A 27500-nucleotide genomic window follows, 5' to 3' on the forward strand; every position below is an offset into this window, starting at 1 on the left:
GTAGTATGATAGGTGTTGTTTTACAGGGTCAGTCATAGTAGTGTGATAGGTGTTGTTTTACAGGGTCAGTCATAGTAGTATGATAGGTGTTGTTTTACAGGGTCAGTCATAGTAGTATGATAGGTGTTGTTTTACAGGGTCAGTCATAGTAGTATGATAGGTGTTGTTTTACAGGGTCAGTCATAGTAGTATGATAGGTGTTGTTTTACAGGGTCAGCCATAGCAGTATGATAGGTGTTGTTTTACAGGGTCAGTCATAGTAGTATGATAGGTGTTGTTTACAGGTTCAGTCATAGTAGTGTGATAGGTGTTGTTCTACAGGGTCAGTAGTATGATAGGTGTTGTTTTACAGGGTCAGTCATAGTAGTATGATATGTGTTGTTTTACAGGGTCAGTCATAGTAGTATGATAGGTGTTGTTTTACAGGGTCAGTCATAGTAGTATGATAGGTGTTGTTTTACAGGGTCAGTCATAGTAGTATGATAGGTGTTGTTTTACAGGGTCAGTCATAGTAGTATGATAGGTGTTGTTTTACAGGGTTAGTCATAGTAGTGTGATAGGTGTTGTTTTACAGGGTCAGTCATAGTAGTATGATAGGTGTTGTTTACAGGGTCAGTCATAGTAGTGTGATAGGTGTTGTTCTACAGGGTCAGTAGTATGATATGTGTTGGTTTACAGGGTCAGTCATAGTAGTATGATATGTGTTGTTTTACAGGGTCAGTCATAGTAGTATGATAGGTGTTGTTTTACATGGTCAGTCATAGTAGTATGATAGGTGTTGTTTTACAGGGTCAGTCATAGTAGTGTGATAGGTGTTGTTTTACAGGGTCAGTCATAGTAGTATGATAGTTGTTGTTGTACAGGGTCAGTCATAGTAGTGTGATAGGTGTTGTTTTACAGGGTCATAGTAGTATGACAGGTGTTGTTTTACAGGGTCAGTCATAGTAGTATGATATGTGTTGTTTTACAGGGTCAGTCATAGTAGCATGATAGGTGTTGTTTTACAGGGTCAGTCAAAGTAGTATGATAGGTGTTGTTTTACAGGGTCAGTCATAGTAGTGTGATAGGTGTTGTTTTACAGAGTCAGTCGTAGTAGTATGATAGGTGTTGTTGTACAGGGTCAGTCATAGTAGTATGATAGGTGTTGTTTTACAGGGTCAGTCATAGTAGTGTGATAGGTGTTGTTTTACAGGGTCAGTCATAGTAGTATGATAGGTGTTGTTGTACTGGGTCAGTCATAGTAGTATGATAGGTGTTGTTTTACAGGGTCAGTCATAGTAGTATGATAGGTGTTGTTTACAGGGTCAGTAGTATTATAGGTGTTGTTTTACAGGGTCAGTCATAGTAGTATGATAGGTGTTGTTTTACAGGGTCAGTCATAGTAGTATGATAGGTGTTGTTTTACAGGGTCAGTCATAGTAGTATGATAGGTGTTGTTTTACAGGGTCAGTCGTAGTAGTATGATAGGTGTTGTTTTACAGGGTCAGTAGTATGATAGGTGTTGTTTTACAGGGTCAGTCATAGTAGTATGATATGTGTTGTTTTACAGGGTCAGTCGTAGTAGTGTGATAGGTGTTGTTTTACAGGGTCAGTCGTAGTAGTATGATATGTGTTGTTTTACAGGGTCAGTCATAGTAGTTTGATAGGTGTTGTTTTACAGGGTCAGCCATAGTAGTATGATAGGTGTTGTTTTACAGGGTCAGTCATAGTAGTATGATAGGTGTTGTTGTACAGGGTCAGTCAAAGTAGTATGATAGGTGTTGTTTTACAGGGTCAGTCATAGTAATATGATAGGTGTTGTTGTACAGGGTCAGTCAAAGTAGTATGATAGGTGTTGTTTTACAGGGTCAGTCATAGTAGTATGATAGGTGTTGTTTACAGGTTCAGTCATAGTAGTATGATAGGTGTTGTTTACAGGGTCAGTAGTATGATAGGTGTTGGTTTACAGGGTCAGTCATAGTAGTATGATAGGTGTTGTTTTACAGGGTCAGTCATAGTAGTATGATAGGTGTTGTTTTACAGGGTCAGTCATAGTAGTATGACATGTGTTGTTTTACAGGGTCAGTCATAGTAGTATGATAGGTGTTGTTTACAGGGTCAGTCATAGTAGTGTGATAGGTGTTGTTCTACAGGGTCAGTCATAGTAGTATGATATGTGTTGTTTTACAGGGTCAGTAGTATGATAGGTGTTGTTTTACAGGGTCAGTCATAGTAGTATGATAGGTGTTGTTTTACAGGGTCAGTCATAGTAGTTTGGTAGGTGTTGTTTTACAGGGTCAGTCATAGTAGTATGATAGGTGTTGTTTTACAGGGTCAGTCATAGTAGTATGATAGGTGTTGTTTTACAGGGTCAGTCATAGTAGTATGATAGGTGTTGTTGTACAGGGTCAGTCATAGTAGTATGATAGGTGTTGGTTTACAGGGTCAGTCATAGTAGTATGATAGGTGTTGTTTTACAGGGTCAGTCATAGTAGTATGATAGGTGTTGTTTTACAGGGTCAGTCATAGTAGTGTGATAGGTGTTGTTTTACAGGGTCAGTCATAGTAGTATGATAGGTGTTGTTTTACAGGGTCAGTAGTATGATAGGTGTTGTTTTACAGGGTCAGTAGTATGATAGGTGTTGTTTTACAGGGTCAGTCATAGTAGTATGATAGGTGTTGTTTTACAGGGTCAGTCATAGTAGTATGATAGGTGTTGTTTTACAGGGTCAGTCATAGTGGTACGAAACACATTTTGTCATAAGCATCGTCACATAGAAATGTTTCCATCATGTCCATCTATTACTCTGAATCGTTCTCATGGACGATTAAATTAGTAAATTTTCAAAATGGGAAACATATGGCCGCCTTTAATTGGCCAATTCCTCTCGCCAGTGTAGTGTTTTCACAAATGTAAAACCTAATGGAAAGACAAACGCTGTTAAGACAGACAGACAGACAGACAGACAGACAGCACTGTACAGTACAACAGTGTGTAATGCTGCTATGTAGTACTGTCTGGATATAGACAACAGAACACCAGGTGACAGAACACCAGACAACAGAACACCAGACGACAGAACACCATACGACAGAACACCAGACAACAGAACACCAGACAACAGAACACCAGGCGACAGAACACCAGACGACAGAACACCAGACGACAGAACACCAGACAACAGAACACCAGACGACAGAACACCAGGCGACAGAACACCAGACGACAGAACACCAGACGACAGAACACCAGACGACAGAACACCAGACGACAGAACACCAGACGACAGAACACCAGGCGACAGAACACCAGGCGACAGAACACCAGGCGACAGAACACCAGGCGACAGAACACCAGGCGACAGAACACCAGGCGACAGAACACCAGACTACAGAACACCAGACAACAGAACACCAGACTACAGAACACCAGACAACAGAACACCAGGCGACAGAACACCAGGCGACAGAACACCAGACGACAGACCACCAGGACATCGAAAGCATCTACCATCTAGTGTTCTATTACTCAGTAGGACACGGCGTACATACACTACATCCCTTCTATCCTCTACTGAAGCACTACGGTGCTAACTACTACCGTATCTCAGGAGGCTCCTTCATCCTCCCTCCTCATCATCATCTCCTGTCCTCTACGTTGTAGTAAACACTACGATCCTAACTACTACCGTATCTCAGGAGACTACATCTCCTCATCATCATCTCCTGTCCTCTACATTGTAGGAAACACTACGATCCTAACTACTACCGTATCTCAGGAGACTACATCTCTTCATCCTCCTTCCTCATCATCATCTCCTGTCCTCTACATTGTAGGAAACACTACGATCCTAACTACTACCGTATCTCAGGAGACTACATCTCTTCATCCTCCTTCCTCATCATCATCTCCTGTCCTCTACATTGTAGGAAACACTACGATCCTAACTACTACCGTATCTCAGGAGACTACATCTCTTCATCCTCCCTCCTCCTCATCATCTCCTGTCCTCTACGGTGTAGTAAACACTACGGTCCTAACTACTAACGTATCTCAGGAGACTCCATCTCCTCATCCTCCCTCCATGTATCCTCCCTCTCCTCCGTGCTCCACCTCTCCATCCGTTGGCAGAACGGAACACCGGGGAGATAGAGGGCTGAGTACGAGCCTCTCCAGAGTTATGGTTCTACACATGTCCTGTGTGATCTGCCCTACCAACAGCGCTTAGAATAATTATTCATATTTAATCAGCTGCGCAGGATGTTACATCGTCTGCCTGCCGCATGCTAAGTCCTTTCCCTTGTTCCATTATAAAACTTTTACACAATCACACTGCTGCCGGCGAATGAGAGGAGTGAGGGAGAGGAGGAGCGCAGTAGGAGTGGAGGGGAGGGAGAGAGGGAGAGAGGGGAGGGTGGGGAGGGAGAGGAGGGAGGGAGAGGAGGACAGGGTCTTAATGGAAAGGGGAAAGTGGTTGGGCTTATAAAAACATAATGGGCTTGTCTGCTTTGATAAACTGACAACGTGGCTGGAATACACACAGAGAGAGAGGAAGGAAGGAAGGAAGGAAGGAAGGGAGGAAGGAAGGAAGGAAGGAAGGAAGGAAGGAAGGAAGGAAGGAAGGAAGGAAGGAAGGAAGGAAGGAAGGAAGGAAGGAAGGAAGGAAGGAAGGAAGGAAGGAAGGGAGAGAGAGAGACAGAGAGAGACAGAGAGAGAAAGAGATAGAGAGAGAGGGAGAGAGGAAGGAAGGGAGAGAGAGAGACAGAGAGAGACAGAGAGAGAGAGAGATAGAGAGAGAGGGAGAGAGGAAGGAAGGGAGAGAGAGAGAGCAAACAAAGACGTGACAATGAGGTGATGAGGAAAAACAGAGGAGGGAGGAGTAAGGTGAGGGGATAAAAGAGAAATGGAAAGTGATGAAGAGGAAGACAAAGACAAAGAGCCAGAGGAGAGGTGTGGCTGAGGGGAGGGACCATGGAAGAGCCAGAAGGAGAGGTGTGGCTGAGGGGAGGGACCATGGAAGAGCCAGAAGGAGAGGTGTGGCTGAGGGGAGGGACCATGGAAGAGCAAGAAGGAGAGGTGTGGCTGAGGGGAGGGACCATGGAAGAGCCAGAAGGAGAGGTGTGGCTGAGGGGAGGGACCATGGAAGAGCCAGAAGGAGTGGTGAGGCTGAGGGGAGGGACCATGGAAGAGCCAGAAGGAGAGGTGAGGCTGAGGGGAGGGACCATGGAAGAGCCAGAAGGAGAGGTGTGGCTGAGGGGAGGGACCATGGAAGAGCCAGAAGGAGAGGTGTGGCTGAGGGGAGGGACCATGGAAGAGCCAGAAGGAGTGGTGAGGCTGAGGGGAGGGACCATGGAAGGGAAGAACCAATCGCCATGTTGTGACCACGCCAACTATCTTCAGAATAGAAGGGGTTGATGTGAGAGTCTCAGATTGTAAACTGAATGAGGACTCCAACTATCTTCAGAATAGAAGGGGTTGACGGCAGAGTCTCAGATTGTAAACTGAATGAGGACTCCAGCTATCTTCAGAATAGAAGGGGTTGACAGCAGAGTCTCAGATTGTAAACTGAATGAGGACTCCAACTATCTTCAGAATAGAAGGGGTTGACGGCAGAGTCTCAGATTGTAAACTGAATGAGGACTCACCAGTATAAACAGCTTCTCAAAGGGTTGATCGTGTCAGATTGAAAAAAGAGAAACAGAATCCAAACTGCCATTTTGTGAAAGCCAGTAGAGTAGAGTAAGCCTCCAGAATAGAAGGGGTTCCCATCAGACTGTAAACTAGAACTAAACATAAGATTCACCCTGCTCCAGAGTGGGGGCGGTTTAATGCCCATAACCTTTATCTTCAAGGAAGGGAATTTCAGACCGCCATTTTGTGACTATGCCAACTAAGGCCCTGCGACAGACTAGCGTCCTGTCCAGGGAGTTGACTTGTACATCTAGCTAGCTAACACTACAGAAACAGGAGACAGACTAGCGTCCTGTCCAGGGAGTTGACTTGTACATCTAGCTAACACTACAGAAACAGGAGATAGACTAGCATCCTGTCCAGGGAGGTTACTTGTACATCTAGCTAGCTAACACTACAGAAACAGGAGATAGACTAGCATCCTGTCCAGGGAGTTGACTTGTACATCTAGTTAACTAACACTACAGAAACAGGAGATAAACTAGCATCCTGTCCAGGGAGTTGACTTGTACAGAAACAGGAGATAGACTAGCATCCTGTCCAGGGAGTTGACTTGTATATCTAGCTAGCTAACACTACAGAAACAGGAGACAGACTAGCATCCTGTACAGGGAGGTGACTTGTACATCAAGCTGTCTCACTACAGAAACAGGAGATAGACTAATGTCCTGTCCAGGGAGATTACTTGTATATTTAGCTAACACTACAGAAACAGGATATAGACTAGCATCCTGTCCAGGGAGGTTACTTGTATATCTAGCTAACACTACAGAAACAGGAGATAGACTAGTATCTTGTCCAGGGAGTTGACTTGTACATCTAGCTACGTAACACTACAGAAACAGCCGATCGTTCCAGACTCAGACAAGGCTGACTTCACAATAGAAGGAGGTGATCATGTCTGACGGTGAAGAGTAACTAGGCAACAAGGACTCACCCTGTTCCAGAGGAGGTGGTTTAACGCCCGTAGCCTTCATCTTCAGAGCCTCTTTGGCCGACATGTCGCAGCAGGAGCCTTTATTAGTGTCCTGGTCGCTATCGGCCTGATCACTATCGCCATGACCACTGTCTCTAAGGCTGGCTCGCTCTGGGTCCTTGAATGTCGAGCTGCTACAGGACAAGAAACAATTAAAGATATAAATAAATAGGGTTTAGGGTTAGGGTTTAGGGTTTAGGGTTTAGGGTTTAAGGTTAGGGTTTAGGGTTAGGGTTTAGGGTTTAAGGTTAGGGTTTAGGGTTAGGGTTTAGGGGTTAGGGGTTAGGGATTAGGGTTCAGGGTTTAGGGTTTAGGGTCAGGGTTTAGGGTTAGTGTTTAGGGTTAGATTTAGGGTTTAGTGTTAGGATCTAGTTATAACTATAAAGGGTTAGGGTACAGTACTAGTATAGGATCTAGTTATATCTATAAAGGTTTAGGGTACAGTACTAGTATAGGATCTAGTTATAACTATAAAGGGTTAGGGTACAGTACTAGTATAGGATCTAGTTATAACTATAAAGGGTTAGGGTACAGTACTAGTATAGGATCTAGTTATAACTATAAAGGTTTAGGGTACAGTACTAGTATAGGATCTAGTTATAACTATAAAGGGTTAGGGTACAGTACTAGTATAGGATCTAGTTATAACTATAAAGGGTTAGGGTACAGTACTAGTATAGGATGTAGTTATATCTATAAAGGGTTAGGGTACAGTACTAGTATAGTATCTAGTTATATCTATAAAGGGTTAGGGTACAGTACTAGTATAGTATCTAGTTATAACTATAAAGGTTTAGGGTACAGTACTAGTATAGGATCTAGTTATAACTATAAAGGGTTAGGGTACAGTACTAGTATAGGATCTAGTTATAACTATAAAGGGTTAGGGTACAGTACTAGTATAGGATCTAGTTATATCTATAAAGGGTTAGGGTTAGGGTACAGTACTAGTATAGGATCTAGTTATAACTATAAAGGGTTATAGTACAGTACTAGTATAGGATCTAGTTATAACTATAAAGGGTTAGGGTACAGTACTAGTATAGGATCTAGTTATATCTATAAAGGTTTAGGGTACAGTACTAGTATAGGATCTAGTTATAACTATAAAGGGTTAGGGTACAGTACTAGTATAGGATCTAGTTATAACTATAAAGGGTAAGGGTACAGTACTAGTATAGGATCTAGTTATAACTATAAAGGGTTAGAGTACAGTACTAGTATAGGATCTAGTTATAACTATAAAGGGTTAGGGTACAGTACTAGTATAGGATCTAGTTACAACTATAAAGGGTTAGGGTACAGTACTAGTATAGGATCTAGTTACAACTATACAGGGTTAGGGTACAGTACTAGTATAGGATCTAGTTATAACTATAAAGGGTTAGGGTACAGTACTAGTATAGGATCTAGTTATAACTATAAAGGGTTATAGTACAGTACTAGTATAGGATCTAGTTATAACTATAAAGGGTTAGGGTACAGTACTAGTATAGGATCTAGTTACAACTATAAAGGGTTAGGGTACAGTACTAGTATAGGATCTAGTTATAACTATAAAGCATATAGACTGTTGGGATTCATGATGAGTCCTTACCTTTGAACAAACTGCTGCCTGCTGCCCATGTAATTGGGCTCAGCGGGAAAATTGTCTGTCTGTGAAGAAGGGAGAGAGGAGAGTGTTTACAACGTGTTGTGTTACACCCAAATGTGTCCCCTGTCGGTGTTGTGCTACAACCAAATGTGTCCCCTGTCGGTGTTGTGCTACATCCAAATGTGTCCCCTGTCGGTGTTGTGCTACATCCAAATGTGTCCCCTGTCGGTGTTGTGCTACAACCAAATGTGTCCCCTGTCAGTGTTGTGTTACACCCAAATGTGTCGCCTGTCGGTGTTGTGCTACAACCAAATGTGTCCCCTGTCGGTGTTGTGCTACACCCAAATGTGTCCCCTGTCAGTGTTGTGTTACACCCAAATGTGTCCCCTGTCGGTGTTGTGCTACAACCAAATGTGTCCCCTGTTGATGTTGCAACAAGAGCTCCTGAGGGGGGGGGGGGTGAATGATGAGAGGAGGGGGGAAGAAGGGGGAGAATGTTGAGTGGAGGGGGAGGAGGGGCGAGGAAGGGGTACTAGATTCTTTTTCATTTGTTTACTTTAACTAATTAAGAAAACTTGTTCTTGAAGAGAAGAGGAGCTTCTACTGAACTGTGCTGAATGGAATGTACAGTTGATGTCGGGAAGTTTACATACATCTTAGCCAAATACATTTAAACTCAGTTTTTCACAATTCCTGACATGTAATCCTCGTAAAAGATTTACTGTCTTAGGACAGTTATCACTTTATTTTCAGAATATGAAATGTCAGAATAATACTAGAGAGAATGATTTACTTCAGATTTAATTTCTTTCATCGTATTCCCAGTGGGTCAGAAGTTTACATACACTCAATTAGTATTTGGTAGCATTGCCTTCACATTGTTTAACTTAGGTCAAACGTTTTGGGTGGCCTTCCACAAGCTTCCCACAATAAGTTGGGTGAATTTTGGCCCATTCCTCCTGACAGAGCTGGTGTAACTGAGTCAGGTTTGTAGGCCTCCTTGCTCGCACACGCTTTTTCAGTTCTGCCCACACATTTTCTATTGGATTGAGGTCAGGGCTTTGTGATGGCCACTCCAATACCTTGACTTTGTTGTACTTAAGCCATTTTTTTTCACAACTTTGGAAGTATGCTTGGGGTCACTGTCCATTTGGAAGACCCATTTGCGACTAAGCTTTAACTTCCTGACAGATGTCTTCAGATGTTGCTTCAATATATCCACATAATTTCCTTCCTCATGAAGCCATCTATTTTGTGAAGTGCCCCAGTCCCTCCTGCAGCAAAGCACCCCAAAACAATTATGCTGCCACCCCCGTGCTTCACGGTTGGGATGGTGTTCTTCGGCTTGCAAGCCTCCCCCCTTTTCCTCCAAACATAACGATGGTCATTAATGGCCAAACAGTTCTATTTTCTTTTCATCAGACCAGAGGACTTTTCTCCAAAAATAACAATCTTTGTCCCCATGTGCTGTTGCAAACCGTAGTCTGGCTTTTTTATGGTGGTTTTGGAGCAGTGGCTACTTCCTTGCTGAGAGGCCTTTCATGTTATGTCGATATAGGACATGTTTTATAGATGGATGTAGATTTTGTACCTGTTTCTTCCAGCGTCTTCACAAGGTCCTTTGCTGTTGTTCTGGGATTGATTTGCACTTTTCACACTAAAGTACATTCATCTCTAGAAGACAGAACGCGTCTCCTTCCTGAGCGGTGTGACGGCTGCGTGGTCCCATGGTGTTTATACTTGCGTACTATTGTTTGTACAGATGAACGTGGTACCTTCAGGCGTTTGGAAATTGCTCCCAAGGATGAACCAGACTTGTGGAGGTCTACAATTTTTTTCTGAGGTCTTGGCTGATTTCTTTTGATTTTCCCATTATGTCAAACGAAAAGACACTGAGTTTGAAGGTAGGCCTTGAAATACATCCACAGGTACACCTCCAATTGACTCAAATGATGTCAATTAGCCTATCAGATGCTTCTGAAGCCATGACATAATTTTCTGGAATTTTCCAAGCTGTTTAAAGGCACAGTCAACTTAGTGTATGTAAACTTCTGACCCACTGGAATTGTGATACAGTGAATTATAAGTGAAATAATCTGTCTGTAAACAATTTTTGGAAAAATTACTTGTGTCATGTACAAAGTAGATGTCCTAACCGACTTGCCAAAACTATAGTTTGTTAACAAGAAATGTGTGGAGTTGTTGAAAAATGAGTTTTAATGACTCCAATCTAAGTGTATGTAAACTTCCCGACTTCAACTGTATCAACACATTCTGATCATGTAACATTAATGTGGAATAAAGAGATATGTCACATGACTACATTGTAACCACACGGGCAGTTAGTCAGTTGCTGTACATGTTGGTTGGTTAGTGAGTTTGTTAAACAGACAGAGCGTTATGTTAATGGGATGTCTAACTCCTAGGGTATCTAAAACAACACCATATTCCCTGTGGTAAAATCGTTGTTTCTGATTGCCTCCAGAACGTCCTCAATTCGTCAGAACTCTACAAGAAGTCTAAAGCGTTCCACAGGGACGCTGGTCCATGTTGACTCCAACGCTTCCCACAGTCGTGTCCAGTTAGCTGGATGTCCTTTGGGTGGTGGACCATTCTTGATACACACAGGAAACTATTGAGTGTGAAAAACCCAGCAGTGTTATAGTTCTTGACACAAACAGATGTGCCTGGTACCTACTACCATACACTGTTCAGAGGCACTTAAATCTGTTGTCTTGTTCATTCACACTCTGAATGGCAACACAGACACAATCCATGTCTCAATTGTCTCAAGGCTTAAAACTCCTTCTTTAACCCGTCTCCTCCCCTTCATCTACACTGATCAATAAGGGATCACCTGGCTTTCACCTGGTCATTTATTTTTTATTTATTTTATTTCACCTTTATTTAACCAGGTGGGCTAGTTGAGAACACCTTTATTTAACCAGGTAGGCAAGTTGAGAACAAGTTCTCATTTACAATTGCGACCTGGCCAAGATAAAGCAAAGCAGTTCAACACAAACAACAACAGCAGAGTTACACATGGAATAAACAAAACATACAGTCAATAACACAGTTGAAGAAAATCTATATAGAGTGTGTGTAAATGAGGTAGGATAAGGGAGGTAAGACAATAAATAGGCCATGGTGGCGAAGTAATTACAATATAGCAATTAAACACTGGACTGGTAGATGTGCAGAAGATGAATGTGCAAGTGGAGATACTGGGGTGCAAAGGAGCCAGATAAATAAATAAATACAGCATGGGGATGAGGTAGTTGGATGGGCTATTTACAGATGGGCTATGTACAGGTGCAGTGATCTGTGAGCTGCTCAGACAGCTGGTACTTAAAGCTAGTGAGGGAGGTATGAGTCTCCAGCTTCAGTGTTTTTTTGCAATTCATTCCAGTCATTGTTAGCAGAGAACTGGAACGAAAGGAGGCCAAAGTAGGAATTGGCTTTGGGGGTATAGAGAGAGAGAGATATACCTGCTAGAGCGCGTGCTACGGGTGGGTGCTGCTATGGTGACCAGTGAGCAGAGATAAGGTGGGGCTTTACCTAGCAAAGACTTATAGATGACCTGAAGCCAGTGGGTTTGGGGACCAATATGAAGCGAGGGCCATCCAACGAGAGCATACAGGTCACAGTGGTGGGTGGTATATGGGGCTTTGGTGACAAAAACGGATGGCACTGTGTTAGACTGCATCCAATTTGTTGAGTAGAGTGTTGGGGGCTATTTTGTAAATGACATGGCCGAAGTCGAGGATCGGTAGGATAGTCAGTTTAACGAGGGTATGTTTGGCAGCGCTTGTTGCGGAATAGGAAGCCGATTCTAGATTTAATTTTGGATCGGAGATGCTTAATGTGAGTCTGGAAGGAGAGTTTACAGTCTAGCCAGACACCTGGGTATTTGTAGTTGTCCACATATTCTAAGTCAGAAACGTCCAGAGTAGTGATGCTAGTCAGGCGGGCGGGTGCGGGCAGCGATCGGTTGTAGAGCATGCATTTAGTTTTACTAGCGTTTAAGAGCAGTTAGAGGCCATGGAAGGAGAGTTGTACGGCATTGAAGCTCATCTGGAGGTTAGTTAACACAGAGTCGAAAGAGGGGCCAAAAGTATACAGAATGGTGTCGTCAGCGTAGAGGTGGATCAGAGAATCACCAGCAGTAAGAGTTACATCATTGATATATACAGAGAAAAGAGTCGGCCCGAGAATTGAACTCTATGGCACGCCCATAGAGACTGCCAGAGGTCCGGACAACAGGCCCTCCAATTTGACACACTGAACTCTATCAGATAAGTAGTTGGTGAACCAGGCGAGGAGGCAATCATTTGAGAAACCAAGGCTGTCGAGTCTGCCGATGAGGATGTGGTGATTGACAGAGTCGAAAGCCTTGGCCAGGTCGATGAAGACGGCTGCACAGTAATGTTTCTTATCGATGGCGGTTAAGATATCATTTAGGATCTTGAGCGTGGCTGAGGTGCACCCATGACCAGCTCTGAAACCAGATTGCATAGCAGAGAAGGTACGGTGAGATTCGAAATGGTCGGTAATCTGTTTGTTGACTTGGCTTTGGCTAGAAGTCCGGACAACTAGAGGTCGACCGAATATGATTTCAACGCCGATACCGATACCGATTATTGGAGGACCAAAAAAAGCAGATTAATCGGCCGATTGTTTTTAAATGTATTTGTAATAATGACAATTACAACAATACTGAACGAACACTTATATTAACTTAATATAATACATCAATAAAATCAATTTAGCCTCAAATATATAATGAAACATGTTCAATTTGGTTTAAATAATGCAAAAACAAAGTGTTGGAGAAGAAAGTAAAAGTGCAATATGTGCCATGTAAGAAAGCTAACGTTTCAGTTCCTTGCTCAGAACATGAGAACATATGAAAGCTGGTGGTTCCTTTTAACATGAGTCTTCAATATTACCAGGTAAGAAGTTTTAGGTTGTAGTTATTATAGGAATTATAGGACTATTTCTCTCTATACCATTTGTATTTCATATACCTTTGACTATTGGATGTTCTTATAGGCACTTTAGTATTGCCAGTGTAACAGTATAGCTTCCGTCCCTGTCCTCGCTCCTACCTGGGCTCGAACAAGGAACACATCGACAACAGCCACCCTCGAAGCAGCGTTACCCATGCAGAGCAAGGGAAACAACCACTCCAAGGCTCAGAGCAAGTGACGTTTGAAACGCTATTAGCGCGCACCCCGCTAACTAGCTAGCCATTTCACATCGGTTACACCAGCCTAATCTCAGGAGTTGATAGGCTTGAAGTCATAAACAATGCAATGCTTGACGCACAACGAAGAGCTGCTGGCAAAACGCACGAAAGTGCTGTTTGAATGAATGCTTACGAGCCTGCTGCTGCCTACCACCGCTCAGTCAGACTGCTCTATCAAATCATAGACTTAATTATAACATAATAACACACAGAAATGCGAGCCTTAGGTCATTAATATGGTAGAATCCGGAAACTATCATTTCGAAAACAAGAGGTTTATTCTTTCAGTGAAATACGGAACCGTTCCGTATTTTATCTAACGGGTGGCATCCATCAGTCTAAATATTGCTGTTACATTGCACAACCTTCAATGTTATGTCATAATTACGTAAAATTCTGGCAAATCAGTTCGCAATGAGCCAGGCAGCCCAAACTGTTGCATATACCCTGCCTCTGCGTGCAATGAACGCAAGAGAAGTGACACAATTTCACCTGGTTTATATTGCCTGCTAACCTGGATTTAGCTAAATATGCAGGTTTAAAAGTATATACTTCTGTGTTGATTTTAAGAAAGGCATTGATGTTTATGGTTAGGTACAGTCATGCAACGATTGTGCTTTTTTCGCAAATGCACTGGAGCCAGGACTGTCTCTCTTCCCCTCTCTCGCTAACTCTCCCTCTCTCTCTCTGTATTTCACTCCCTCGCTCTCCAAATCTCTCTCTCTAACTCAATGTCTGTCTGTCTCTCTCTCTCTGTCAATCTCTCTCTCTCTCTCTGTGTCTCTCTCTCTCTCATTCTCTCTCTCTCATTCTCTCTCTGTCTCTCTCTCTGTCTCTCTCTGTCTCTCTCTCTCTGTTTCTCTGTCTCTCTCTGTCTCTCTCTCTCTCTCTGTCTCTCTCGCTGTCTCTCTGTCTCTCTGTCTGTCTCTCACTGTCTCTCTCTCATTCTCTATCTGTCTATCTCTCTGTCTCTCTCTCTGTCTCTCTCTCTGTCTCTCTCTCTGTCTCTCTCTGTCTCTCTCTGTCTCTCTCTCTGTCTCTCTCTGTCTCTCTCTGTCTCTCTCTCTCTCTCTCTCTGTCTCTCTGTCTCTCACTGTCTTTGTCCCTCTAAATATATATCTCTGTCTCTCTGTCTGACTCTATCTCACTCTCTCTGTCTCTCTCTCTCTCTGTATCTCACTCTCGTTCTCCTTCTAAATCTATCACTCTCTCTCTCTGGGGTGTCTCAATTGTCCATCCCGTCAATGTTGCGTCAATGTTGCTGCAGCGTATTTGCTCTGTGGATCAGAGTCAATGAGGAAAGGGGGAGGAGGGGAGATGGAAGGGATGGAGAGAGGGGGAGCCTGGGTCCCAACTCCCAGACGTGGTCCAGACAGTATCGACATCCTAAACACTAGATGGAGAGACTGAACAGGAGGTCAATGCACTCACTCTCTCGCTGTCTGTTCATCCACTTTCTCTCTCTCTCTCTCTCTCTCTCTCTCTCTCTCTCTCTCTCTCTCTCTCTCTCTCTCTCTCTCTCTCTCTCTCTCTCTCTCTCTCTCTCTCTCTCTCTCTCTCTCTCTCTCTCTCTCTCTCTCTCTCTCTCTCTCTCTCTCTCTCTCTCTCTCTCTCTCTCTCTCTCTCTCTCTCTCTCTCTCTCTCTCTCTCTCTCTCTCTCTCTCTCTCTCTCTCTCTCTCTCTCTCTCTCTCTCTCTCTCTCTCTCTCTCTCTCTCTCTCTCTCTCTCTCTCTCTCTCTCTCTCTCTCTCTCTCTCTCTCTCTCTCTCTCTCTCTCTCTCCTCAGCCATTATCAGTCATATTAGCCCCTCTAATCATTCTAATTAGCCGTGTTAATGAAAAGGTTGTCTAGATCAGCTCAGAGATCAGAGAGGACCAGACATTTAAAGAAAAACAGACCTTAGATTCCTGTGAGGGGCGGCAGGTCGCCTGGAGGGTAGGAACGCTGGGCCAGTAACCCAAAGGTTGCTGGTTCGAATCCCCGGACTGACAAGGTACAAATCTGTCGTTCTGCTCCTGAGCGAAGCGGTTAACCCACTGTTCCCCGGGTGTCGAGAACATGGATGTTGATTAAGGCAGTCCCCCCCCCCTCACCCTCCGCACCTCTCTGATTCAGAGGAGTTGGGTTAAATGAGGAAGACCCGTTTCAGTTGAATGCATTCGGTTATACATCTGACTAGTTATCCCCGTAGCCATAGTGCACTACTTTGGACCAGGGCCCATTGGACACACAACGTAGGGGATAGGGTGACATTTTGTTTCAAAAACAAAAAAAACAAGGTTTCCTGTTTCCTGTCCAGCCATCGCTATCTATTATGCTGCAGAGTCGAATGTCTTTTTTTAAATGTCACAAAATAATCATCACAGGATATGAGATCACAGAATCTCTTTGGAGCACAGTGGGTGAAAACTGGAGTCTTGCCAAGTGATTCCATCACAACAGAAATGTTGAGATCGTTCTAGAATCCTCACAGAGAGACAGACAGATACCACTCCTAGGGACCTTCACAGAGAGACAGACAGATACCACTCCTAGAGTTCTTCACAGAGAGACAGACAGATACCACTCCTAGGGATCTTCACAGAGGGACAGACAGATATCACTCCTAGGGTTCTTCACAGAGAGACAGACAGATACCACTCCTAGGGATCTTCACAGAGAGACAGACAGAGACCACTCCTAGGCATCTTCACAGCGAGACAGACAGAGACCACTCCTAAGGACCTTCACAGAGAGACAGACAGAGACCACTCCTAGGGACCTTCACAAAGAGACAGACAGATATCACTCCTAGGGATCTTCAGAGAGAGACAGACAGAGACCACTCCTAAGGACCTTCACAGAGAGACAGACAGAGACCACTCCTAGGGACCTTCACAGAGAGACAGACAGATATCACTCCTAGGCATCTTCACAGCGAGACAGACAGAGACCACTCCTAGGCATCTTCACAGAGAGACAGACAGAGACCACTCCTAGGCATCTTCACAGAGAGACAGACAGAGACCACTCCTAGGCATCTTCACAGAGAGACAGACAGAGACCACTCCTAGGCATCTTCACAGAGAGACAGACAGAGACCACTCCTAGGCATCTTCACAGAGAGACAGACATCACTCCTAGGCATCTTCACAGAGAGACAGACAGAGACCACTCCTAGGGATCTTCACAGCGAGACAGACAGATACCACTACTAGGGACCTTCACAGAGAGACAGACAGATATCACTCCTAGGGACCTTCACAGAGAGACAGACAGAGACCACTCCTAGGCATCTTCACAGAGAGACAGACAGAGACCACTCCTAGGCATCTTCACAGAGAGACAGACAGAGACCACTCCTAGGCATCTTCACAGAGAGACAGACAGAGACCACTCCTAGGCATCTTCACAGAGAGACAGACAGATATCACTCCTAGGCATCTTCACAGAGAGACAGACAGAGACCACTCCTAGGCATCTTCACAGAGAGACAGACAGAGACCACTCCTAGGCATCTTCACAGAGAGACAGACAGAGACCACTCCTAGGCATCTTCACAGAGAGACAGACAGATATCACTCCTAGGCATCTTCACAGAGAGACAGACAGAGACCACTCCTAGGGACCTTCACAGAGAGACAGACAGATATCACTCCTAGGGACCTTCACAGAGAGACAGACAGAGACCACTCCTAGGGACCTTCACAGAGAGACAGACAGACAGAGACCACTCCTAGGGACCTTCACAGAGAGACAGAGAGAGACCACTCCTAGGCATCTTCACAGAGAGACAGACAGAGACCACTCCTAGGGACCTTCACAGAGAGACAGAGAGAGACCACTCCTAGGCATCTTCACAGAGAGACAGACAGAGACCACTCCTAGGCATCTTCACAGAGAGACAGACAGAGACCACTCCTAGGGACCTTCACAGAGAGACAGACAGAGACCACTCCTAGGCATCTTCACAGAGAGACAGACAGAGACCACTCCTAGGCATCTTCACAGAGAGACAGACAGAGACCACTCCTAGGCATCTTCACAGAGAGACAGACAGAGACCACTCCTAGGCATCTTCACATGCTCTTGATATTAAGAAGTCAATGGGGTATTTCAACAGCCCGTATGGAACGAGGTGTGTGTGTGTCTGTGCGCAGCATGGCTCAGTAGACACACACACAGAGCTGCAGAATGAGGGGGCATGTGAAGGTCGTGACCTTCAGTTCCTTTGTCAAACACTCTCTCTCTATCTATCTATATCCACCTGAACCCCTCTCTCTCTATATATATATCTACCTGAACCTCTCTCTCTCTCTCAAGCAGCCATATCAAAGGGTACAATCTAATAATACAAAAAGATTGAAATTGTTTGGCATTGAAATAATAATTGCCTGCAGTCCTTTGAAATGCAGGAGAGAGAGGAAGAGAGGACAGATGAGTTTGAAGGCCATTTTCAATTCTGACAAAACAGACTCCTCTCCTCTCTCTCATTCTTGTTCTGTGAATCATTCTCTACCTAAATTCAAGCCTTTTTCTCTAGTTGTCAGATATTACCCAGAAGGCTGTTTCTCTGGAGGTCAGATATTACCCAGAAGGCTGTTTCTCTAGTAGTCAGATATTACCCAGAAGCCTGTTTCTCTAGTAGTCAGATATTACCCAGAAGGCTGTTTCTCTAGTAGTCAGATATTACCCAGAAGCCTGTTTCTCTAGTAGTCAGATATTACCCAGAAGCCTGTTTCTCTAGTAGTCAGATATTACCCAGAAGCCTGTTTCTCTAGTAGTCAGATATTACCCAGAAGGCTGTTTCTCTAGTAGTCAGATATTACCCAGAAGCCAGTTTCTCTAGTAGTCAGATATTACCCAGAAGCCTGTTTCTCTGGCAGTCAGATATTACCCAGAAGGCTGTTTCTCTGGCAGTCAGATATTACCCAGAAGGCTGTTTCTCTGGCAGTCAGATATTACCCAGAAGCCTGTTTCTCTAGTAGTCAGATATTACCCAGAAGCCTGTTTCTCTGGCAGTCAGATATTACCCAGAAGGCTGTTTCTCTGGCAGTCAGATATTACCCAGAAGGCTGTTTCTCTGGCAGTCAGATATTACCCAGAAGGCTGTTTCTCTGGTAGTCAGATATTACCCAGGAGGCTGTTTCTCTGGCAGTCAGATATTACCCAGAAGGCTGTTTCTCTGGTAGTCAGATATTACCCAGAAGGCTGTTTCTCTAGTAATCAGATATTACCCAGAAGGCTGTTTCTCTAGTAGTCAGATATTACCCAGAAGGCTGTTTCTCTGGCAGTCAGATATTACTCAGAAGGCTGTTTCTCTAGTAGTCAGATATTACCCAGAAGGCTGTTTCTCTGGCAGTCAGATATTACCCAGAAGGCTGTTTCTCTGGTAGTCAGATATTACCCAGGAGGCTGTTTCTCTGGCAGTCAGATATTACCCAGAAGGCTGTTTCTCTGGTAGTCAGATATTACCCAGAAGGCTGTTTCTCGGGAAGTCAGATATTACCCAGAAGGCTGTTTCTCTAGTAATCAGATATTACCCAGAAGGCTGTTTCTCTAGTAGTCAGATATTACCCAGAAGGCTGTTTCTCTGGCAGTCAGATATTACTCAGAAGGCTGTTTCTCTAGTAGTCAGATATTACCCAGAAGGCTGTTTCTCTGGCAGTCAGATATTACCCAGAAGGCTGTTTCTCGGGCAGTCAGATATTACCCAGAAGGCTGTTTCTCTAGTAGTCAGATATTACCCAGAAGGCTGTTTCTCTGGCAGTCAGATATTGAGTTGGAGGCTGGGCTCTCACTGTCTTTGTCTGATTAGTCAGTGTCCCAAATGTTTGGTGCACTACTTTAGACCAGGTTACCATGGAGAACAGGTTACCATGGAGAGCTCTAGAGCTGTCCAATCTACCAATTACAGCTCAGTTCTATCTCCACTAGTCCTTCCTCTTCCTGTTGATGTCATGTATCAGGTCATATCTTCTACCAATTACAGCCCAGCCAATTAATGCAACACTACTGCCGATATGGCCCTCCTGGTGTGTGTGTGTGTGTGTGTGTGTGTGTGTGTGTGTGTGTGTGTGTGTGTGTGTGTGTGTGTGTGTGTGTGTGTGTGTGTGTGTGTGTGTGTGTGTGTGAGTCAATATTGCCTTCATTATACAGTACTTGGACACGAAGATTCCTCCTTTCTGAACCCAGGAGACTCAGAGAGAGATAGATGTAGATATACATGGCTGGGAATGGGACTGGTCTATTATAGATATACATGGCTGGGAATGGGACGGCTCTATTATAGATATACATGGCTGGGAATGGGACTGGTCTATTATAGATATACATGGCTGTGAATGGGACTGGTCTATTATAGATATACATGGCTGGGAATGGGACGGCTCTATTATAGATATACATGGCTGGGAATGGGACTGGTCTATTATAGATATACATGGCTGGGAATGGGACTGGTCTATTATAGATATACATGGCTGGGAATGGGACTGGTCTATTATAGATATACATGGCTGGGAATGGGACGGCTCTATTATAGATATACATGGCTGGGAATGGGACTGGTCTATTATAGATATATATGGCTGTGAATGGGACTGGTCTATTATAGATATACATGGCTGGGAATGGGACGGCTCTATTATAGATATACATGGCTGGGAATGGGACTGGTCTATTATAGATATACATGGCTGGGAATGGGACTGGTCTATTATAGATATACATGGCTGTGAATGGGACTGGTCTATTATAGATATACATGGCTGGGAATGGGACTGGTCTATTATAGATATACATGGCTGGGAATGGGACGGCTCTATTATAGATATACATGGCTGGGAATGGGACTGGTCTATTATAGATATATATGGCTGTGAATGGGACTGGTCTATTATAGATATCCATGGATTGGACGGCTCTATTATAGATATACATGAATGGGACGGCTCTATTATAGATATACATGAATGGGACGGCTCTATTATAGATATACATGGCTGGAAGAGGAGAGGAGAGGAGAGGAGAGGAGAGAAGAGGAGAGGAGAGGAGAGGAGAGGAGAGGTCAGGACACAAGAGGGGATGAGAAGAGAGGAGAGGTAAGTGGACGGGTCTAGTGTCAGGGGACTGAGAGAGCATTAGAGTCACAGACAGCTAATAGAGAGAGCAGTGTGTGTGTGTGTGTGTGTGTGTGTGTGTGTGTGTGTGTGAACAGAGTGAGCAGTAGTCTATTTCTGTCGTCCCAGCGTGACTGAAACAGTGTTACTAAGAGTGACCAGGCAGACAGCTCTCCCATTGAGACAAATAGGACAAGAGATGCAATGTTCCCAAACTCGTGTGTTTGTGTGCTTATGTGTAAGTCTCAAGGTGTATGTGGAAGTATATCCTACCTAACATTGTCTGTCTGCCAACTGAACTGAGGCATTTTCTGAGATATACATCACATGTATATCCAGAGAACTGAACCAACCGCTATGTTTACTGCCAGGAAATGGAGAGAGATGGAGAGAGATGGAGAGGTGAGAGGGGAGAGAGAGAGAGAGATAGATAGATAGAGAGAGAGGGAGAGATGGAGAGAGGGAGAGAGGGAGAGAGAGAGAGAGAGAGATAGATAGCGAGAGAGAAAGAGAGAGAGAGACAGAGAGAGAGAGACGGAGAGAGGGAGAGGAGAGAGGAGAGAGAGATGGAGAGAGATGGAGAGCGGGAGAGAGAGACGGAGAGGGAGAGGAGAGAGAGAGATGGAGAGGGAGAGAGGGAGAGAGAGACGGAGAGAGGGAGAGGAGAGACGAGAGAGGGAGAGGAGAGAGAGAGAGATGGAGAGAGGGAGAGAGAGACAGAGAGAGGGAGAGAGAGAGAGAGAGAGAAAGAGAGAGGGGAGAGAGAGAGAGAGAGAGAGAGAGACGGGGGGGAGAGAGTCAAAGAGACAGAGTGATAGAACGACAGATAAGGACAGGCGGTGAGAGGAAGTGGGGAATTAACAAACGAACCATTGACCAATCAGTTCCAGAAGAACAGCATTAAAAAGTGATCAGATTAAATGATGTGCCTCTGTGTTTTCCTGTGTCTATCAGATCAATCAATCTCCCGGTTTAATGTGAACTAAATGACATCAAAGTTCACTTCCTTCCTACAGCAGGTAAAAATGTATTTAATCCAATTGTGTCATTATTATTAGCGTGAACACTCAACTTACACACATCCTGTCAATATGTTCTCCTCAACGCTGGGGAACTCCCAACTGTTAACTAAACTACACCACAACTTGATTCTAATTTACAATGACGGCCTACCAGAAGGCTAAAAGGCCTCCTGCAGGGACGGGGGCTGTGATTAAAGATATATTAAATAAAAATATAGAACAAAACATACTCAGGACAAGAGAGACAACACAACACTATATAAAGAGACCTAAGACGACAACATAGCATGGCAGCAACACATGACAACACAGCACGGCAGCAACACATATGACAACACTACATAAAGAGACCTAATACAACAACATAGCACGGCAGCAACACATGACAACACAGCATAGTAGCAACTAAACATGGTAGCAGCACAACATGGTAGCAGCACAACATGGTAGCAGCACAACATGGTATCAGAACAACATGGCAACAACGCAACATGGAAGCAACACAACATGGTATCAGAACAACATGGTAGCAAAACAACATGGTAGCAACACAACATGGTACCAGCACAACATGGTAGCAGCACAACATGGTAGCAACACAACATGGTAGCAACACAACATGGTAGCAACACAACATGGTAGCAGCACAACATGGTAGAGGCACAAAGGACAAGAAGGTAGAGACGACAATTCAGCTCCTAGAGAGTGAGGCTCCTCTTTCTGATTTTAGCTAGCCAGCACCTCGCCTAAATAGGTGTGCGTTTCTTTCGCCTCTAGAGACAACAATACAACCCCACAAAGCAGCCACAACTGTCAGTAAGAGTGTCCGTGATGGAGTCTTTGAATGAAGAGATTGAGATAAAACTGTCCAGTTTGAGTGTTTTGTTTCAGCTCGTTCCAGTCGCTAGTTGCAGCGAACTGAAAAGAGGAGCGACTGTGGGGGAGACAGTGGGGATATGTAGTTCTGTGGGGGGAGACAGTAGGGATATGTAGTTCTGTGGGGGAGACAGTAGGGATAGGTAGTTCTGTGGGGGAGACAGTAGGGATATGTAGTTCTGTGGGGGGAGACAGTAGGGATATGTAGTTCTGTGGGGGAGACAGTGGGGATATGTATTTCTGGGGGGGAGACAGTAGGGATATGTAGTTCTGGGGGAGAGACAGTAGGGATATGTAGTTCTGTGGGGGAGACAGTAGGGATATGTAGTTCTGTGGGGGGAGACAGTAGGGATATGTAGTTCTGTGGGGGGAGACGTAGTTCTGTGGGGGAGACAGTAGGCATATGTAGTTCTGTGGGGGAGACAGTAGGGATATGTAGTTCTGTGGGGGAGACAGTAGGGATAGGTAGTTCTGGGGGGGAGACAGTAGGGATATGTAGTTCTGGGGGAGAGACAGTAGGGATATGTAGTTCTGTGGGGGAGACAGTAGGGATATGTAGTTCTGTGGGGGAGACAGTGGGGACATGAATTACTGGGGGGGAGACAGTAGGGATATGTAGTTCTGGGGGAGAGACAGTAGGGATATGTAGTTCTGTGGGGGAGACAGTAGGGATATGTAGTTCTGTGGGGGGAGACAGTAGGGATATGTAGTTCTGTGGGGGAGACAGTGGGGATATGTATTACTGGGGGGGAGACAGTAGGGATATGTAGTTCTGGGGGGGAGACAGTGGGGATATGTAGTTCTGTGGGGGAGACAGTGGGGATATGTAGTTCTGTGGGGGAGACAGTAGGGATATGTAGTTCTGTGGGGGAGACAGTAGGGATATGTAGTTCTGGGGGGGAGACAGTAGGGATATGTAGTTCTGTGGGGGAGACAGTAGGGATATGTAGTTCTGTGGGGGAGACAGTGGGGATATGTAGTTCTGGGGGGGAGACAGTGGGGATATGTAGTTCTGTGGGGGGGAGACAGTAGGGATATGTAGTTCTGTGGGGGAGACAGTGGGGATATGTATTTCTGGGGGGGAGACAGTAGGGATATGTAGTTCTGGGGGAGAGACAGTAGGGATATGTAGTTCTGTGGGGGAGACAGTGGGGATATGTAGTTCTGTGGGGAAGACAGTAGGGATATGTAGTTCTGTGGGGGAGACAGTAGGGATATGTAGTTCTGTGGGGGAGACAGTAGGGATATGTAGTTCTGTGGGGGAGACAGTAGGGATATGTAGTTCTGTGGGGGAGACAGTAGGGATATGTAGTTCTGTGGGGGAGACAGTAGGGATATGTAGTTCTGTGGGGGAGACAGTGGGGATATGTAGTTCTGTGGGGGAGACAGTAGGGATATGTAGTTCTGGGGGGGAGACAGTAGGGATATGTAGTTCTGTGGGGGAGACAGTGGGGATATGTAGTTCTGGGGGAGAGACAGTGTGGATATGTAGTTCTGTGGGGGAGACAGTGGGGATATGTAGTTCTGTGGGGGAGACAGTGGGGATATGTAGTTATGTGGGGGAGACAGTGGGGATAGGTAGTTTTGTGGGGGAGACAGTAGGGATATGTAGTTCTGTGGGGGGAGACAGTGGGGATAGGTAGTTCCGGGGGGGAGACAGTGGGGATATGTAGTTCTGGGGGGGAGACAGTAGGGATAGGTAGTTCTGGGGGGGAGACAGTGTGAATATGTAGTTCTGGGGGGAGACAGTGGGGATATGTAGTTATGTGGGGGAGACTGTAGGGATATGTAGTTCTGTGGGGGAGACAGTGGGGATATGTAGTTCTGTGGGGGAGACAGTAGGGATATGTAGTTCTGTGGGGGAGACAGTAGGGATATGTAGTTCTGTGGGGGAGACAGTGGGGATATGTAGTTCTGTGGGGGAGACAGTAGGGATATGTAGTTCTGGGGGGGAGACAGTAGGGATATGTAGTTCTGTGGGGGAGACAGTGGGGATATGTAGTTCTGGGGGAGAGACAGTGTGGATATGTAGTTCTGTGGGGGAGACAGTGGGGATATGTAGTTCTGTGGGGGAGACAGTGGGGATATGTAGTTATGTGGGGGAGACAGTGGGGATAGGTAGTTTTGTGGGGGAGACAGTAGGGATATGTAGTTCTGTGGGGGGAGACAGTGGGGATAGGTAGTTCCGGGGGGGAGACAGTAGGGATATGTAGTTCTGGGGGGGAGACAGTGGGGATATGTAGTTCTGGGGGGGAGACAGTAGGGATAGGTAGTTCTGGGGGGGAGACAGTGTGAATATGTAGTTCTGGGGGGAGACAGTGGGGATATGTAGTTATGTGGGGGAGACTGTAGGGATATGTAGTTCTGTGGGGGAGACAGTGGGGATATGTAGTTCTGTGGGGGAGACAGTAGGGATATGTAGTTCTGTGGGGGAGACAGTAGGGATATGTAGTTCTGTGGGGGAGACAGTGGGGATATGTAGTTCTGTGGGGGAGACAGTAGGGATATGTAGTTCTGGGGGGGAGACAGTAGGGATATGTAGTTCTGTGGGGGAGACAGTGGGGATATGTAGTTCTGGGGGAGAGACAGTAGGGATATGTAGTTCTGTGGGGGAGACAGTGGGGATATGTAGTTCTGTGGGGGAGACAGTGGGGATATGTAGTTATGTGGGGGAGACAGTGGGGATAGGTAGTTTTGTGGGGGAGACAGTAGGGATATGTAGTTCTGTGGGGGGAGACAGTGGGGATAGGTAGTTCTGGGGGGGAGACAGTAGGGATATGTAGTTCTGGGGGGGAGACAGTGGGGATATGTAGTTCTGGGGGGGAGACAGTAGGGATAGGTAGTTCTGGGGGGGAGACAGTGGGGATATGTAGTTATGTGGGGGAGACAGTAGGGATATGTAGTTCTGTGGGGGAGACAGTAGGGATATGTAGTTCTGTGGGGGAGACAGTAGGGATATGTAGTTCTGTGGGGGGAGACAGTGGGGATAGGTAGTTCTGGGGGGGAGACAGTAGGGATATGTAGTTCTGGGGGGGAGACAGTGGGGATATGTAGTTCTGGGGGGGAGACAGTAGGGATAGGTAGTTCTGGGTGGGAGACAGTGTGGATATGTAGTTCTGGGGGGGAGACAGTAGGGATAGGTAGTTCTGGGGGGGAGACAGTGTGGATATGTAGTTATGTGGGGGAGACAGTGGGGATATGTAGTTCTGTGGGGGAGACAGTGGGGATATGTAGTTATGTGGGGGAGACAGTGGGGATAGGTAGTTTTGTGGGGGAGACAGTAGGGATATGTAGTTCTGTGGGGGGAGACAGTGGGGATAGGTAGTTCTGGGGGGGAGACAGTAGGGATATGTAGTTCTGGGGGGGAGACAGTGGGGATATGTAGTTCTGGGGGGGAGACAGTAGGGATAGGTAGTTCTGGGGGGAAGACAGTGTGGATATGTAGTTCTGGGGGGGAGACAGTGGGGATATGTAGTTATGTGGGGGAGACAGTAGGGATATGTAGTTCTGTGGGGGAGACAGTAGGGATATGTAGTTCTGTGGGGGAGACAGTAGGGATATGTAGTTCTGTGGGGGGAGACAGTGGGGATAGGTAGTTCTGGGGGGGAGACAGTAGGGATATGTAGTTCTGGGGGGGAGACAGTGGGGATATGTAGTTCTGGGGGGGAGACAGTAGGGATAGGTAGTTCTGGGTGGGAGACAGTGTGGATATGTAGTTCTGGGGGGGAGACAGTAGGGATAGGTAGTTCTGGGGGGGAGACAGTGTGGATATGTAGTTATGTGGGGGAGACAGTAGGGATATGTAGTTCTGTGGGGGAGACAGTAGGGATATGTAGTTCTGGGGGGGAGACAGTAGGGATATGTAGTTCTGTGGGGGAGACAGTGGGGATATGTAGTTCTGGGGGAGAGACAGTAGGGATATGTAGTTCTGTGGGGGAGACAGTAGGGATATGTAGTTCTGTGGGGGAGACAGTAGGGATATGTAGTTCTGTGGGGGAGACAGTAGGGATATGTAGTTCTGTGGGGGAGACAGTAGGGATAGGTAGTTCTGTGGGGGAGACAGTAAGGATATGTAGTTCCGGGGGGGAGACAGTAGGGATAGGTAGTTCTGTGGGGGAGACAGTAGGGATATGTAGTTCTGTGGGGGAGACAGTAGGGATATGTAGTTCTGTGGGGGAGACAGTAAGGATATGTAGTTCCGGGGGGGAGACAGTAGGGATATGTAGTTCTGTGGGGGGAGACAGTAGGGATATGTAGTTCTGTGGGGGAGACAGTAGGGATAGGTAGTTCTGTGGGGGAGACAGTAGGGATATGTATTTCTGTGGGGGAGACAGTCGGGATATGTAGTTCTGTGGGGGAGTCAGTAGGGATATGTAGAGGAGAGGAGAGGATAGTTGGGTTGGGTTTATTAAAACCATCAGCATGGAATATAGTGGCTGAGTAAAAACAGCAACAGCTGAGAGAACATAGTGGCTGTCCCTATTGAAACTCACTGAACAAGAGAGAAGAATCCTAATGGGGAGAGAGAGAGAGAGAGAGAGAGAGAGAGAGAGAGAGAGAGAGAGAGAGAGAGAGAGAGAGATAGACAGACAGACAGACAGATAGAGAGAGCGAGAGAGAGAGACAGACAGACAGACAGACAGACAGACAGACAGACAGACAGACAGATAGAGAGAGAGAGAGAGAGAGAGACAGACATACATACAGACAGACAGACAGACAGACAAAAGGGAAGGGAGAGTACTGAGGTAGAGCAGAACAGAGTTTACACCGACCATTTCGTGTGAAAAGACCAGAGTTGTTGTCCCTGTAACTCCGCCTACGAGGGGAGGGGTCTGAGTAGCAACATGTAGAAACGCTGCGACGGCCAGCAGAGAGACAGGCTGAATAACACAGCAGTTCAACACACTGTCTTCTGGGGGATCAACTGCTTGGGAAAATAGCACAGCGACTCTTTGAGTGCAATACACAATGGCAAAAATATACACACACGCACACACTGACACTCACACT

At 45.5% G+C, this 27500-nt stretch overlaps 1 protein-coding gene across 2 annotated transcripts in view; it reads right to left on the bottom strand.

Moving 5' to 3' along the window:
- Positions 1–27500, bottom strand: part of LOC110495376 (protocadherin-17) — a 160965-nt gene that overhangs the window by 86288 nt on the left and 47177 nt on the right. For both annotated transcript variants that reach the window (XM_036951466.1, XM_036951465.1), the window contains exons 3-4: positions 8245–8303; positions 6609–6781 (exon numbers count right to left, since the gene is read on the bottom strand). In XM_036951466.1, coding sequence (XP_036807361.1) covers positions 6609–6781; positions 8245–8303 — 232 coding nt within the window. The remainder of the gene's footprint in view (positions 1–6608; positions 6782–8244; positions 8304–27500) is intronic.

Source organism: Oncorhynchus mykiss, chromosome 18, assembly GCF_013265735.2.
Source record: "Oncorhynchus mykiss isolate Arlee chromosome 18, USDA_OmykA_1.1, whole genome shotgun sequence".
In the NCBI taxonomy this organism is placed as follows: Eukaryota; Metazoa; Chordata; class Actinopteri; order Salmoniformes; family Salmonidae; genus Oncorhynchus; species Oncorhynchus mykiss.